Source organism: Natrix helvetica (genome assembly GCF_964273705.1).
Source record: "Natrix helvetica genome assembly, chromosome: 4".
In the NCBI taxonomy this organism is placed as follows: Eukaryota; Metazoa; Chordata; class Lepidosauria; order Squamata; family Natricidae; genus Natrix; species Natrix helvetica.
The window spans coordinates 133049288-133065769 of NC_138550.1; the positions used below are offsets into that span (position 1 = coordinate 133049288).

The 16482-nt window shown below is 37.9% G+C and overlaps 1 protein-coding gene across 1 annotated transcript; it reads right to left on the reverse strand.

Moving 5' to 3' along the window:
- Positions 1-7889: 7889 nt before the first annotated feature.
- On the reverse strand, positions 7890-16482 carry TCF24 (transcription factor 24). The gene is made up of 3 exons (XM_081949952.1): positions 16370-16482; positions 13567-13943; positions 7890-9536 (listed from the first exon to the last, which is right to left on the reverse strand). Exons 2-3 carry the CDS (start codon positions 13927-13929, stop codon positions 9423-9425), a joined length of 477 nt encoding a protein of 158 aa, XP_081806078.1. The 5' UTR covers positions 13930-13943; positions 16370-16482; the 3' UTR covers positions 7890-9422.

Here is a 16482-nt window from a genome sequence, read left to right on the forward strand (position 1 = left end):
ATTTTGCAAATAATTCAAGGTAGTGAGCACACACAACACTTCTTCTTTCTATTTAATTAGCTGAGTAGAACCATGTAAATATATTGAATACTAACAACTTCACTAAATTTAGAAGTAGTATCTGTTTGTTAAACAAGATATACTGGTTCTAGACAAAAAAAGCTTGAAATTTTCAATGTTGCCGCCATGTTTGATATTGTCATTCTTTCATGTAAGTTTAATTCTAAGTTTTCCTTTCATATTCAGTACTGCAGTTCTTATTTTTCCCCTTCTTTCTCCCAAAAGTCTCTCATTCCAGCCTCTGTAGTATAATATAGTCAATAAATTCTGGAAGTTCTTCAACATTCTTCATCAGCATAAAATAATTGCACTAGTTTGCAATTTACAGTAGCACTATACTAGAAAATGCACTATTAATTTCTTCAGTGTGGCAAATGTAAAAATGTAATCCAGCATAATGCAGTAGTATTTTGCAGATTCCAGTACTGCCAAAGTCAGTCTGTTTCAAATTTTGTTTGATTAAATAAATTTGACTTTTAAGTGTTTTTGAATAATCATTTAAGATTAGATTTTTTTAGATTCTTTTGAAGTTATAATTAAATTATCACATCTATTCTCCTTGAATTTATTATCACTGTTTGACATGAGAAACTGATCTGTAGTCCCATAAAGTGTTAGATTTAATAGCTACTAACCCAATAGTCACTGCACCAACCTCGAAGGGTAAATTTTTATTTAAGGAACAGTTGCTTCACCCCCAATCATTTTTCCATTCAATCCCAGTAGCACATCACAACAAAGCAGATTCAGCTCAGCAAATCCAATCTTCCCGGTTCCATGTTATTGGACAGAATGTACAATTCAGCAAATTAGTTACTAGTCCAGTAAGGAGCTGATATTGTAAACTCCATAAAAGAAGTTCTGAGATTCTGCAGGCCAGTAATGATAGAAGTACATAATGCAAAAACGATTAAAGTTTAAACTCCTCTATTCATATTAGGCGTCTCCCCGGGGGAGCCTAGTGATTTTAGGGGCAAATTATTAAAATGATCAATAATTCTTGGCGAACAAACTAATTCAGTGCCATGCCAACACATAAAAAGCGGGAGTTGGTGTCTGACTAGCCTCCCCGCCGAAATGAACAAAATGGCGCAAAACTCGGTCTATTTTTAAGAACAAGGAGGAGTGCTGTGGTTTCTTGAGGGCGCTATCGTCTTTTTTTCCCCCCGTTCGACCACCCACATCGGACCGAGAGGTTCCAAAGAATCTCTTTCCTGGCGTAGCAACCGTTTGAGGAAAATCCGAAGCGATCGAGCTTCTGCCCAATATCTACCTGAAGCCCTCGGTGCCGTCCGCTAGAAGGTCGTCGTACCCTATCTTCACTTCATTACATGTCTCGGGTCAGAAGAACGGAGGAGCCCAGCGATTCCGGGGTCGAACCTGCCAAACCGGAGGCAATGCGAGGCCCACCCGGTCATCTCCGAGCGCGCTCAACCGCAGCCGACTCTAAACGAAGCGCGCGCGCGCGCGGCTCCTTCGCCACGAGGCGAAGCAACACGCCAAGTCTCGCGACGAGCCACAACGGTCCTTTTGAGGCCCACGTGACTCGGGGGTTGCACTCGGGCCTGGGTGGGCCGACTTCCCTCCCCCCCCCCTTTATCTACTTGGTAGGTCCATGTAGCACCTTAGTTTAATGCCGGTCAGGATCCGTTTACAAACCCAAATGAAATGGGATACTTTCGGATATTTCTTTTAAACTACTTTTAACGAACAAGCCAACCACTCGTTTCTCAGTTTCCCTTCGTGAAAACGGCATGAACTACCTCTCGCGGTAGGATCTGCGCTAAAAAAATATACAGGCTCGCGATGCATTGTGGAAAATGTAGTTCCATACCTGGCCGAGTTTGGGCTCGTAAAGGTAGCAAGCTGGAACTCCAGGAGCTGGTAGCCGATGCTAGGAAGGCAGACAGACATCTCGGAACCGCGCCTTATTACTTTACTGGATTAATCTTTATAGCCGCCTACTCCAGTTTACAAAACCGAGGAAAAAATATTTAAAAACAACAGCGTTGGAAGAAATGTCCTGGGTTTAGCCCCAAGTGGGGGAAAAGACACTGGAAACATGGAGGCTGCTTGGAAAGATGGTTTAATGGTGGACAGGACCACATGGCTTGAGATCCTGGGGGAAAAGGTAATCAATCACACGCTTCCAGTTGTTGGGTGAAGAAGAAGAGAAAGCGAGAGGCTGAACGTTCCTGCCTTTATACTCTCTGTTCAGCCCCACCTCTGTTTCCTGTTCCTGTGTAAGAAATGTATTCTGATTGGTTGTCAAACTCCCATGGGGCCATGCAGGGGCAACTCTCTAGGCCAGGGGTGTCCAAACTTGGGAACTTTAAGACTTGTGGACTTCAACTCCCAGAATTCCCCAGCCAGCCTGGCTGGGGAATTCTGGGAGTTGAAGTCCACAAGTCTTAAAGTTCCCAAGTTTGGACACCCCTGCTCTAGGCTGTGTTTTTAGTCTAAGTTGGGTTCCCAGATGCCATGTGGTGGGTTTCTGTAGAAAGCGAATCCTATCATTGTTATGCAGAGTAAACTAGCTCAGGGCCCTATTAGGGCCCATTGAGAAAGGTGATTAAGAGCGAGTCTGTTTCCTGCCTAAAAACATGTTTCTCCATTTCTTATCCAGGGAAATATATTCTGCCTTTTCAATATTTCCTAGGATATTTCATTCTTCTAGGAGAGGTGTGGGTGCTACGTTCCTACAACAGGAAAAAAAACAGCAACAGGACCTTGGCAAATACTTTCTCAAGGGCAAACAGGGCCTTGGCAAATACCTTTCTCAAGGGCAAACATTTAGAGTCAGGCTCATGTAATATTACTGACTTGACCCATGCTAGCAATGGATGAATTGGGCCAGTTGATCTAGTTAGCTTTTTGCCACTGCTGTCCACTCTTTAATGAAATGGGGGGGACGGACGACTAGAGGTAGTTCTTGACCATCACAACTTGAGCCCAACATTTGGTTGGGGGCAATAAGCTGACTCTGTAAACCGCTTAGAGAGGGCTGTAAAGCACTGTGAAACGGTATATAAATCTAAGTGCTGTTGCTATTGCTATTTTTGTTGCTAAGCAAGACAATTGTTAAGTGAGTTTTGCTCCATTTACCACCTTTCTTGCCACAGCTGTTCAGTGAATCACTACAGTTGTTTAGTAACACAGTTGTTAAGTGAATCTGGCTTCTCCATTGATTCTGCTTGTCACATGACCTTGGGACACTGCAGCCATCATAAATATAGGCCAGTTGTCAAGTGCCCAAATCTTGATCAGGTTATCATGAGAATTGTTCAATTGTTTTAAGTGTGAAAAATGGTTAGAAGACACTTTTTTCAGTGCCATTGGAACTTTGAATGGTCACTAAACAAATGGTTGTAAGTCAAGGACACTTGTGTCAACATGAAATTTTCTGTCCCAATTGCCAATATCTAGCCTGCCACTGCCTCTACTTTCAATTATTATTGGCTGCTTTTTCTCTCTCAAGGATAATGGGTGACAAAGGTTAATATCTTGTAGTTACTTAGATGGTGAGTGAATAAAGAGAAATACTATTTTAACACTATCTTGCCCTCCTTATGCTGGTCTTTCACTACAATAAGATTTGATTGATAGATGCTTACGCCTTTTCACTCATGGACTGGGAATAGTGAAAATAAAGATACTGCCAGGACATGTTTATGCTATGTGGAAAGGCCCTATAATTTCACAGGTTTATTTGATATCATTGTGGTCTCAAGGACATTCAGAAGCAGGATATGATTTAAAATTACCCTGAAGAGGGAAATAAGAATATTTCCATTTCTGTTGTGAATTTGAAAAGTGCTTCAGCAGCTAGGAAGAGAAGCTGAGGAGTTGTAAAGTTGAGATCTTTGTGAGGTGGGAGGCTAGAGGTGGTATTCAGCAGGTTCTGACCAGTTCTGGAGATCCGATGGTGGAAATTTTGAGTAGTTCGGAGAACAGTTAAATACCACATCTGACTGGCCCCGCCCCCATCTATTCTCTGCCTCCCGAGTCCCAGCTGGAGTGGAGAAGGAATGGAGATTTTACAGTATCCTTCCCCTGCTACGCCCACCAAGCCATACCTACCAAGCCATGCCACGTCCACCAAGCCAAGCCCACAGAACCGGTATTAAAAATTTTGAATCCTACTACTGTGGGAGACAAATGTGGGTATCACATTTGCCTGTATAATTGTAGGAAGGCATCTCCCCCGTCCTAGAAAAATGAAATATTTTGGGAAATATTAAAAAAGCAGAATATTATATTTCCCCAAAGGGATAAATGGGGAAACATGATCTTAAAAACAGAAAGCAGACTCAAATCTTTCTTAATAGCACCCCCCCCCAGCAGATATTTTGTGTCCATTAAGACTGGACCAGCTTTTCTTCAAAACAAAAGACCTTCAGCTTCAGGGTGATGGGGTTAAGAACAGGATATGATCCTTCAGGACATAATATGATTAACCCACTACCATTTAGCAGAAGACAGAGTTTCCTACATTGCACAATCTCATGAGGGTATTTCAGACATTGCACAACCCCCCCTAGCAGTATCTCTGAAACTTATAAAAATCCATGTACTCATCAAAACAATTGGTCAGTTGCACCAGAACCATAAACCCTGGTGGTTCTGTTCATCAATAAATGGAGCTTTCTTTCCAATCAGCCTCCAGCCTCCATTTTATTTCTAGCATCTTTCTCCCAGCTTGGACCTGAACCAGATAGAATTTTCTTTCAACACTGTGCTCCTCCTATTCATTTTCTTTTGTATGTTAATGGTAAAGGTACACCAGTATAGATCTTCCCTTTCTTATTCATCAGGATGTTTATGTTAGTGTTCCTGCTATAGGATTACTTCCAGGATCCATGTGTCCTCTATCAATTGTTTCCATTCATTGTTAAGTACTGCATAACCTTAAAACACTAATGCCTGATATTGTTTCCTATCCGCCATTCGTTTTTCATAAGTGTTAAATTGTTCAGATTATTGCTCTTCTGGAATGGACTTTGTTTATATGTGTACAACATATTTTAGATTACATTTAAATTTGAAGAAATAACATAGCAGTCTCAAACCATTATATCACACTGCATATTTTGGGGAAAATATTTGTGTCGTCTTAGAATGCATAGCATTTAGCACAGAGTGCCAATTTAGTATAGTAGTTAAGATTAGAAATCAGAAGAGTATGAGCTCTGGTTCTGCCTTAGGCATGAAAGCCAGTGGGATGACTTTGGGCTGGTCATTCACTTTGAGTCCAACTCACCTCATTGGGATATAATTATGGGGGAAATAGAAGAAGGAAGTAGCATTAGTTATGTTTGCCACCTGAATTATTTAAAAATAATAACCTAGATAAAAGGGGGTGGGGGAAATAAAATGGAAAGAAAATGATATTAAGATTACTATTTTTCAGATAAAAAAGTATTGTAAAAATATGAAGTATTTTTTTATCTGCATACATGCCAACAAATCACAATGTAACTTAATTATGAACTGTTTATACATATTTTGGCGGAATCAAAGTTAATTGTTGGAACAACTAAAGAATAAATTATTGCTAAAAGAGAACTTTTCACAAGGACTGTAAAAATAATTCTTTTTAGCTGTATTACAGGAATCTTCTGTTTAGTAGAGTTTAGTTGGGACAGCTATATTAGGAACAGAAAATAAAGCTGTTTTAGAATTCAGTGGTCAACCTTTAAACACATTCAAGGCAAAATTGCGAGCATCTGGCTAGTTAGACAATAGGTCCCTCTGAAAATTAGGATTGTTTCTTGAATTATAGAACAGCAGTAAGGTAATGTTTATTCTCTTTTGTATTATGCTGTCACAATGCTAGAAATTCAAATAAAACTACAGCACTACTGTTTTTAACCAGTTTTCTTTCTTTTGCTTAAAGTCACCTGGTTAAAAAAAAACACTGAATACATAGTTGACTAGAGTATTCCTGAAGAAAAAAATCATATGTGATATAAAATTTTGTTAGACAGTGATTCTATCACACTGAATGAAAGATCCTCAACATTTATTAGCCAATGAATACATCTGAGATTTTAAGAGAACAAGTGCCATGAAGACCGGCTATGTCAATTATGTATTGCCACAACCAAGAAAACAAAAATTAGTGAAAGGAACCTGGAAGATGCCAGTGAAAAAACATGGTCCTCTATTTGGAGGAAAACAATTCCAAAGGTAATATTTCTGGATCCCACTGAATCTAAGGAAAAATGCTGGATTAGAGAAGTGGGGGAGGTAAAAAATTATTCTGAGCAGCAGTTAAAATTATTCTCAAAATTTAACTGATTTTCAGTAACAGATAATACTATTTTATTGTAGATTTGAAAAACTGTAATAGGATTTAATAGTTATACAACTATTCCATGCTTTATTACTTTGAAACATCAAATAAATTCTTACTTTTAAAAAATGAGATTCTCCAATGTTGAGTTTTAGTATAACATTTGACTTAGAGATGATATTTTATGCACCCGGAGGCTACAGTTGGTCCAGAACGCAGCCGCGCGGGTAATTATGGGGAGTACTAGGTACTCCCATGTGACACCGTTCCTGCGCGAGCTGCACTGGCTTCCTGTGGTCTATCGGGTGCGTTTCAAGGTTTTGATAACTATCTTTAAAGCGCTCCATGGCTCAGGACCTAGTTACTTGCGGGATCGTATTCTGCCCCATACATCCCTGCGACCAATTCGCTCGCACAGAGAGGGCCTCCTCCAGGTGCCGTCCACTAGACAGTGTCGCGGGGCGGCGCCTAGGAGTAGAGCCTTCTCTGTGGCGGGCCCAGCCCTGTGGAATGACCTCCCTCCGGATATTAGGAATACCTCTGACCTCCGCTCCTTTCGTATTAAGCTTAAGACCCACCTATTCCAAGCAGCTGGCCTGGCTCAACTTTGATCTAACCATATCGCTCCTGATGGGTTTTTAACTGGGTATTTTAATTATATTTAATTATCTAGGGGTTTTTAAATACTGTATTTTAATTGTTTTTATTTATCAGCCGACCTCCTCCTTGTGTGTGTCTCGGTATATGTCTCTGTTATATGTTTGTTTTGTCCACATATTTATTTCATATGTTTCATTGTACGCCGCCCCTAGTCCTTCGGGAGAGGGTGCGGCTAAGAAATAAATATATTATTATTATTATTATTATAACCTGTGATTGTATGTAATACACAGCCCTTTTTCCACCTTGCTATATTTCTTTTATTTTTGTGTGCATATACATATATGTATAATATATTGAAAAAGTCAACGTAATTCAGTACGGCTTAACATATATATCAAATATTGCTAAAAAAATTATGAAGAATTCCCTGTAAAAAAATATTTACTCTAATAACCTAAGACAATGTGCAATTATTCCGTGTGAACTAATAGCATGTGAGAGTGTGTCTGTGTATGATAAGAAAAAGAGGGAAGCAACTCTCAGGAAGTGCTAATATTAGGAATGGTGAACAGCACCTACAAACACATACATGAGCTAAGAATATTTTTAAAGAAATGCCAAAACAAAAATCGACAACATGATGCTACATAATTGTCATCATTGCATCCAAATAATAGCATTTCAGATAAAGCTTTTCCTCAACAATGAAGATGTGAGTTTTTAATACTAAAGATAAAAAATAGATTGCCATAATGGATCCATAATGATAATGTACTCAAAATCCCAACTTTACTAAAAGATGTACAATTTCTTAAAAACCTTTTAATCTGATTTTCTTGGCTTCCCTGGAAATATTTGCATTAAAAATAATAATTCAAGGTAGTTTTAAAAAGTACATAACAATGAACATTATTTCAGTCATAATTTTGCAAATAATTTATTTATACAATAAGAAGTGTCTGTACTTGTAATCATTGTTGCTTACATGCAATATTAAATCAAATTAACCAAATATGCAAGCTTCACATTCTGCAGTGAGCATCATTTGTTAAAGAGTATGTATATGTTGAAGCAGAAGTAAGCTCTTTCCCAAAATAATTGGTACTTTCAAGGTACAGATAAACACAACCAATAGCAAATTATACTACAGGTTTAATAGCCATATTTAATCTACAAATCTGCGTACATTATTTTTATGCCACACTTGTGTTTTGGGATAACTTTTGTTTCTGCTTTAGCTAGTTAACAAAACAGCATGTAAGTAATATTTCCAGTGGGAGAGCTGCAATAGCAAGAGCAAAGAATCTTCAGGCACTCTACAAACTGATAGAAAGATGGGGCATACATTTCTCAGGATTAGTTTCATTAGATGTAGGAATTGTAAATTGAAAAGTGATTATACATACACAGTATAGATAAAATGATCAAATATTATGAAAAATTAATAGATGTACAGTTTGTAACAATACGTTGTAAAAAGAATTTTGAACATATTTTTAAGAATGTATGAAAGCTGTAACTTATTCTTCAAAGCAACATTTTTTTGATTGAGGTACACTATAACATCAACAGAATTTAATGTCTAAAGTTCATACATCCAGTTTTGCAATGTTATTTCTTGGATTAATTCTTCAAAACACCAGCTACCTTAATATTGAGGGCTTGAACTGACATCTCAATAGCTATTGAACACAATTGCAGTTTTGATTTCTAACTTGCTTACCTTTGAGCATGACAAATGTTGAGGACAACCTGTGTGAGAAGATTATTGCCTTATGTCATCTATCACAATTCTGTGACACATATGGCAAATTATGAATAGATATATATCTGAGTATATAACATGGATCATTGGAATACTTGAAATAGTTGTGCAGAGCTCTTCTCAGTTAAAAGTCCCCAAAGCTTGGATGCGTTATTTATTTTATTTATTTATCAAATTTATTTCCGCCCATCCCACAGTTCAAGGTGACTGTGCGGCTCAGCTTTTAAACATTAGCTTAAAAATCTACCACAGTATTTGGTTATTTTATTTAATTTCTTCAATATTTGGATAAAACAATCCACATTTCATTAATTATCAACAAAGGAAGCAAAATGCCTGTAAATGATCCACTATATTACATTCAGCCATTTCTTCACAAAGAAAAGATATGTTCTCATAAACAAGATGACACATGAGCTGGTATCTTATGGATTTCAATAGTAGCACCATTCACACAATGAAAAATATACTTTGCCTCTTGAGAAATAATAGCTATGTAAGAAACAAATAAATTATAATGCACAACCGAGATGAACACGTTGTCCCTGGCTATGAAGAAAGCAATCTGAACTAACATGCTGAATTTCAAGTCTACCATCTAAGGATGCGGGTCAATTGGAAGAAATATCATAGATATTGGAAGACCTTATTTAAATATATCTGGAATAATAAATACAATAGCATTTAAGAAAAAAAGGATTAAATTTGAGAATTTGTTGAGGTTTCTCCTTGATTTACATTTCCTGCTTGCGCTGAGGCATTCAAAAATTGTCCTGATGCTCCAATGTATAGGCGTGATCTCATTGGCCATTTCTAGAAGATGAAGATGCAAGATAGATTAGTATTGCTTGCACAAATGCAGGAAACCAGCAGTTTTATTAGCAATTTCATGAATTAAGCCAGTTCATTTAAGAATATGTTTATCAGTTATCGGACTATAAATTATCCCATCCTTTATAATCTGCTGTTTGCATTGAACCAATGCAAATAGAAAGCATGTGTAATGGTATAAGGGTATGCCCATGGGAGACAGAAAAAAAACATAGCCAGGGGAACAGCTGGATAATTAGTAGATGAGCTTGCAGCAAAAATGTGGGTGTGACAAACTCAAAAGGGATAGTCCCTAGGTTTTTGGGGCTGTAAAAACAATGGGGGAAAATATACTTTCAGACTTACGAGATCTGTTAATGAAACTTTACAATAATAATTCAGCTACTTCATCTGGGTGTGTTTCTTCTGTCTGGATCACCTTGCAAGACTGACATCATGAGAGGGAGAACTATATAGATTGGTATGGATAAGGAAGAAGATCTTGCTACCTCATTAGATACCTTTAGATTGAGCTCTGATGCCTATTTAATTTTGTTGTGCCGTATGTCTACAAGTACTGACAGCTTACCTCTAAAAAGGATTTGCAAACTGGTGGCAGAAGGTAAAAAATATAGGCCAGCACATTTATTACATTAGGTTTAAATCATCATAAACTACTGTCCTATATGGCGGCATGCTTAGACGCTGCGGCTTTGAGCTCCTGGTACCACAGTAGAGTTAGGCAAAAACTAGTCTATACCTGCAGGGAGTTATGAAAGATTGGATCTTCTAGTCGACTAGATATTACCAGCTACTTCCAGCAGTCTCATAATATACCGAGTGACATAGTAAGACTGCCAGGCTCTCCATGGATCGTTGTTGGGCTTAGGAGGCAGTGAAGAGAGCGAAAGCAGAAGCGGGGATGCAGAGCTGGTTTGCTAGTTCGGTTACGGAAGCAGCCTCACAGACCAGCATTACCAAGCATTTTTCTAACCAATTTTAGATCCTTTGTCCACAAAACTGATGAACTAGAGCTATGGATGGCAGTGAATAAGCTCATTCGTGACTGCTGTGTGATGATCATCACAAAGACCTGGCTTCATCCACTTGTACCAGATGCGTCAGTGGAGCTAACTAACCGCACCACACACCGCTTTGACAGAAACAGCAACTCTGGTAAAAGCAAAAGGTGGAGGACTTTGTATTTACACACATAATAACTGGTGTACTAACAGTAGAGTTGCTTATACTCACTGTTCTGCAGATGTGGAATTCTTAACAGTCATTTGTCAGCCATTTTATTTACCTAGAGAGATTTCTGTTATAGTTATCACTGCTGTCTATATTCCACCTGATACAAATGTAAGCGCAGCGCTCTCTAAATTACATGACGCCATCGAGAGGCAGCAGCAAACTTACCCTGAGGGCGCTTTTATCGTGGCTGGGGATTTTAATCAAGCCAGTCTAAAGTCTGTTCTCCCTAAGTTTGTGCAGTATGTGCAGTGTACCACCAGAATATTCTAGACCATATGTACTCAAACTTAAGACAGGCATATAGAGCAATCCCCCTCTCCCATCTGGGTATGTCTGACCACATCTCTCTGCTATTGTGCCCAAAGTATATCCCCCTTAGGAAAAGGATACGACTAGTCTTGAAAACTGTCAAAATCTGGCCAGAGGGAGCACTCTGCCAATTGCAGGACTGCTTTGAGACTACCGAGTGGAGTATATTTGAATATTTGGAGCTGCAAGAATTCACTGACACTGTACTCTCATACATTAAAACATGCACAGACAATGTAACAGTGATTGGAAAGGCCCAACAGAGACTTCATTTCCTTAGAGTCGTGAAAAAATCAGGTGGAACAACGACTGATGACCTCTTTCTATCGGTCCACCATAGAAAGTGTCCTCACATATTGTATTACAGTATGGTATGCTGGTTTAACAGCTGCAGGTAGGAAGGCAGTACAGAGAGTGATCAATTTGGCACAAGAAACCATTGGTTGCCCTCTGACACCACTGGATGGTATCACCAGCTCTCACTGCTTTAGCAGAGTAAGGAAGATACTCAGAGATGATTCGCACCCTGGTCAGTGTCTCTTTGCATGTCTACCATCAGGCAGAAGACATCAAAGTATAGCCAGCCAAACAAACAGGTTTAAAGATAGTTTTTATCCTTGGCCTGTGAGACTTTTAAATACAACCACAATCACTCCATGCACACGCTAGTTTTTTTCTTTTTCTTTCTTTTTTCATTTCTGTTATAATTTTGCACCAGTGAGGTTAAAACCAATTTCGTTGTATTTAAGTACAATGACAATGAAGATTATACTTATACTTATACATTAGATATTATTGCTGATATACTCTGCTTGAAGAAAAAAATATCAGGGATGTTTTCATCCATATGTGTTTTCACACCAGATATATTTTCTTAAAAATATAAATGTTTTCATAAAAGTACACCACATCCAATATGAGATTAGTAAATACATAGATTTTATATTGAGAAAAAAATGCAAAGTTTAATGGGACTTGTGTAATCCTACACAGGGATGCGGTGGCTCAGTGGCTAAGATGCTGAGCTTGTCGATCAGAAGGTCAGCAGTTCAGTGGTTCGAATCCCTAGCGCTGCGCAATGGAGTGAGCTCCTGTTACTTGTCCCAGCTTCTGCCAACCTAGCAGTTCGAAAGCACGTAAAAAATGCAAGTAGAAAAATAGGGACCACTTTGGTGGGAAGGTAACAGTGCTCTGTGTGCCTTTGCTGTTTAGTAATGCTGGCCACATGACCACAGAGACGTCTTTGGACAGCGCTGGCTCTTCGGCTTTGAAACGGAGATGAGCGCTGCCTCCTAAATGACTAGCAAGCATGTGCGGGGGAACCTACAAACAATTCAGAAACCTTCACTAGATAAATATACTGTAATGCAGAATCAATTGGACCATGTTTATGGCATGTCTGTTGGTCATGGGCATCACATGGTTTCTTGACCTTGAATTGAAGATGTTCCTGAGATGTCAATGCTGTTTCAATTATTTTAAGAATATGCTTTACTTTCTGCTCTACATTATCATTTGTGCTGTATGTACTCCTTCCTATGTTATAGCCAGAATGATTTTTTAAAAATAATTCAAAATATAATTATTTTTTGCTAGAGGACAAATGCATAACTAATTATATATCAAGCCCAGCATTGATCTACATTTCAATAAAACTATTTTTAAAAGTGTATACAGGCTCATTCACGATCACTATTAGATAATGTTAGTTTTGGAAACAAATAATGAAAGGACTACTTACATCAAGGTCCATTTAGTTTGGTGTAAGGTAAGTCTTGATTACTAGGTCTTTAAGTAGTAATTTCTTGAATTAAGCTAAGTGTAATTTATTAAATAAATTACTTATTAAAGAGCTAGTAGCAAGGGTAAGTCATTTTGTATAGTTGGAACTTGCAATATGAACTAAGATGGTTCATAAGGCAGTGGATTTTACATTGGGATAATTACTCTCCAATGGGATATATTTGGGCATATCTTGGGGAAAATGGGGCAATTTGCAAAAACATGTTTGTGAATTGAGTATTCAGTTTGGAATTGCCACTGTTAAAGTGCTTGTGTAAAACAGCAGAATCTATTTTTGGTGGAAATAATGACATTATTTGAGACCAGGAAAAGGGATATCTGGATCAAACAGTTTACAAGCCACTGTCATAAGGCATAAATTGCTTTGTAATAAATGGGCATCCATTAAAACCTAGTCCCTGGTGTTGGGCATAATGATTATGGTACACAGAGGTTTAATGCTGTATCTATCTGAAGTGTCACATGGAATCACATCAATGAATTGTGGTTCACTTGGTTCTAATTGATTCTGCTGATTCTGTAATGCTAAAGCTTTCTTGTAGAGTCTAGTGTACTTGTATATTAGTATGCCGTTTTGCCTGAAGATTTCTGCACAATGGAAAGGTTTTCAAACAATGCTATGATTGGACCTTCTAGCAAAAAAAATTAATTGTTTTGCCTTGCTTACCTTAACAGGGTGTAGGTAGCCATCCCCTCTCAGGGTTCCCAAGCCCTTGCCAGGCAATTCTTCTTCATCCTGCAGGCTGCGGGTGAGATGGGCAATGTAGGTGGTGGCTAGAAGCAATACATCCAACTTGGAGAGCTTAGTGTCAGGTGGCACAGAGGGCAGAGTTCTCTGTAGCTCCAAGAAAGCATGTCGTAGGGTCTGCACTCGGCTACGCTCTCGGGCAGCATTGGCTGCTGCAGGTCTCCCCAAAATTGCCCCAGTCTGTTGTCCTAAGGAGTTAGCACCAGATGTGGAGGGTGGCAGAGAGGCATTTGAGCTTGGAACATTGACCTTGATGTTCTCGGGTGCATTTTTATAGTCCATTGATAAGACCAAACCTGCAACCGACATGATGCAAATTCCCAGCTTATACCCTGAATTGTCACAACCACATTTTCTTTTTTAGAACTGTATTGCTATCTGATTTTTAAGAACTTTCTGTTACAATTTTCAGTACACTGCAATATATTCTCTTAATGTAGTACCTTTGCCAACAACTACTAACCTTGCAGTTTTATTTTTAAGATAGGAGAATTCAGCTGAAAAATCATCAGCACATAGTTCTAACAACGGATTCACAATTCTAATGCATTCTCAGAAAATAATGAGCACATTTAAACACTGTATTAGGACATATTTTAAGCATCTTAACTTGAAATATATTTGGCACCAACATTTATTATCTTTCAGAAGTGAATCCCAGTGAATTTGACTTAGTATCTAGCAGAAACGATTAGTGTTGAAATGTTAATAAAGCGTTCAGATAAAAGTAAGAAGTCACACTGAGCACAGCTCCCAATTACTTTATAAATATAGAAAGTACATTTCTTTATAGTAATGTGGAAGTGATTTTTCTTCCTGGATTTTTAGATATTTTATGCATTTCTTTTTACTTCTCAATAGTCTCCAAACTACAAACTGGGATTTTCTGATAGTTCTACACGTAAATACTAAAGAGATCCAACCCCATCCATTTATTTGAATGATTATTTAAGCTTAAATGCTTCTACCACACTAAAATAAACAAATAAATATGCAAGAATATAAGCCTCAATTGTGAATTTATCTATTGAACTGCTTTCCTCTTTGGTACTGATACATGTTGACTTTAAAAGATAAAGATTAAATAGAATGGAATATCATTTGGAATTCTTTTAAAAAAGAGTGCTTTCGCAGCCTGCAAACCATAAAGTACATTGAATCTAACTTGTGTTTGCATTCAGTAAATCTTTTATTTATTGAGGACTGTATTCACCTGACTGTGCCTTATAAATTATAATCTATCTCTACAGTTTTCAACAGTGGTTTTTATTAGCAAAACTAGCAAGCAATTGTTAAAAACAAATTAAATTTGTGTGCTGCCCAACTACTTTATTTAACTTTAATAAAATGATTTTTCTCAGTTACAGACTTTTCCATTCAACTGAGACTAGTTTTCTGAAATCAAGCAATGGAGGAGATGACACACAAAGGAGTAAAAAGAGGATTGGAAATAACTGCGCTCTAAGAGGTTTTTCCTGGTCGGCTTGAGAACTGCCTCAATTTCAGTTTCAAGTTTCTAAATTTAAAATGGATTGTTGAATAATAAATTATATTAAACATAACACTGGTAGATTTTTCTTGAGTTAACATAAATGGTTGCCCTACAGTTATGCCTTTTGTAAAGGCCTAATAGGTTTTTCAAATGTATCCAATTCTTTTTTGTTTTAAAATATTTATTAGCATAATTACTCAATAGTTTGGATTTAAAGTTTTTGTATTTAACATTTAGCTTATTAAAACTACAAATTAAAATCATGTTATAATTGAGCTGTTGTAGTGCAAAAGATTGAATATAAGTAATACAATTAATGGAGTTTGTCAATTAAAGCTGCATTTGTGCAGGTCAATGAATTTGTTGGATATTTAGAATCCATTTATACAGTTTATGGATTTATTTATTTAGTATTCATTCATATACTAGGAAAGAAAGCTTTTGATGTAGAACACTATTCTACATATTTATCTGAATTGCACATAGATGGAAAATATTTCTGGGGCTTATATCCACATACTGTACATGTTTAACACATGAACAATCAGACTAAATAGCCCCTATAACATTGGCATCTTAATTCAAAACGTCAGACCAGAGTGGGGAATTCCACCGATTTGATACAGTATCTAAGTTCACACTACTTTATTCGCAGTCCTATTTCACTTAGAATTTCTGGATGTATTTTTTTTAAAATTAAGATTATACGTATTTACAGGCACACTTATAACCATACAATAACGGTCATCGGACGCATTTAAACCTACTGTACTTGTAGTAAATCATCAGAGTAAACCGAAACTCATATTAGCGCTCCTCGTTTCGGATTACAGAGGCTAAATAAATCCTTTAAAATAGTTTGGATTGTCGTTTGCACCGGGGAGTATCGCAACGCTTAAAACCTGTTCTCTAAGATTGCCTTGCTTGCGCAGTCTTTTCTTCTACAGATATTGAAATAGAAACAATTCAAAGAGGACTAGCAGGATACGAGCGAATAAACGCTAGTTACTCGGAAATAAAAGTTCAGGAAAATGAACAATTCAAACTGCTTTGAGGATCTTTTAACTCCTCAAAGGCACGACCTATCGTAAGCTTGTCGGCAAGATCGCACAAATGCGGCGCAAGGAAGTGTTTTATTGAATTAGGGGGCGACCAAATTCGTGTTATCTACCCAAAGAGCGCGTGGGAGCCCTGCGAGAGTATTAAAAAGTTGCCTCAGAAAGAACTTACTTGATCTCCTGGGGGCTCCGATGAGGGAGACAGGGCGCCGCCGCTCTTCCGTTGCAGATCTAATCCAGGACGGGCGTGGGGAAGCCCCGGGCTTTTATAAGGTTTGGGGAGCG

Coding starts and splice junctions, on each gene's coding strand:
- TCF24 (XM_081949952.1), bottom strand. CDS start 13,929: ATGGACTATAAAAATGCACCCGAGAACATCAAGGTCAATGTTCCAAGC. Junction 9,537..13,566: donor GCTACCTACACCCTGTTAAG/GTAAGCAAGGCA, acceptor TTCATCTTCTAG/AAATGGCCAATGAGATCACG.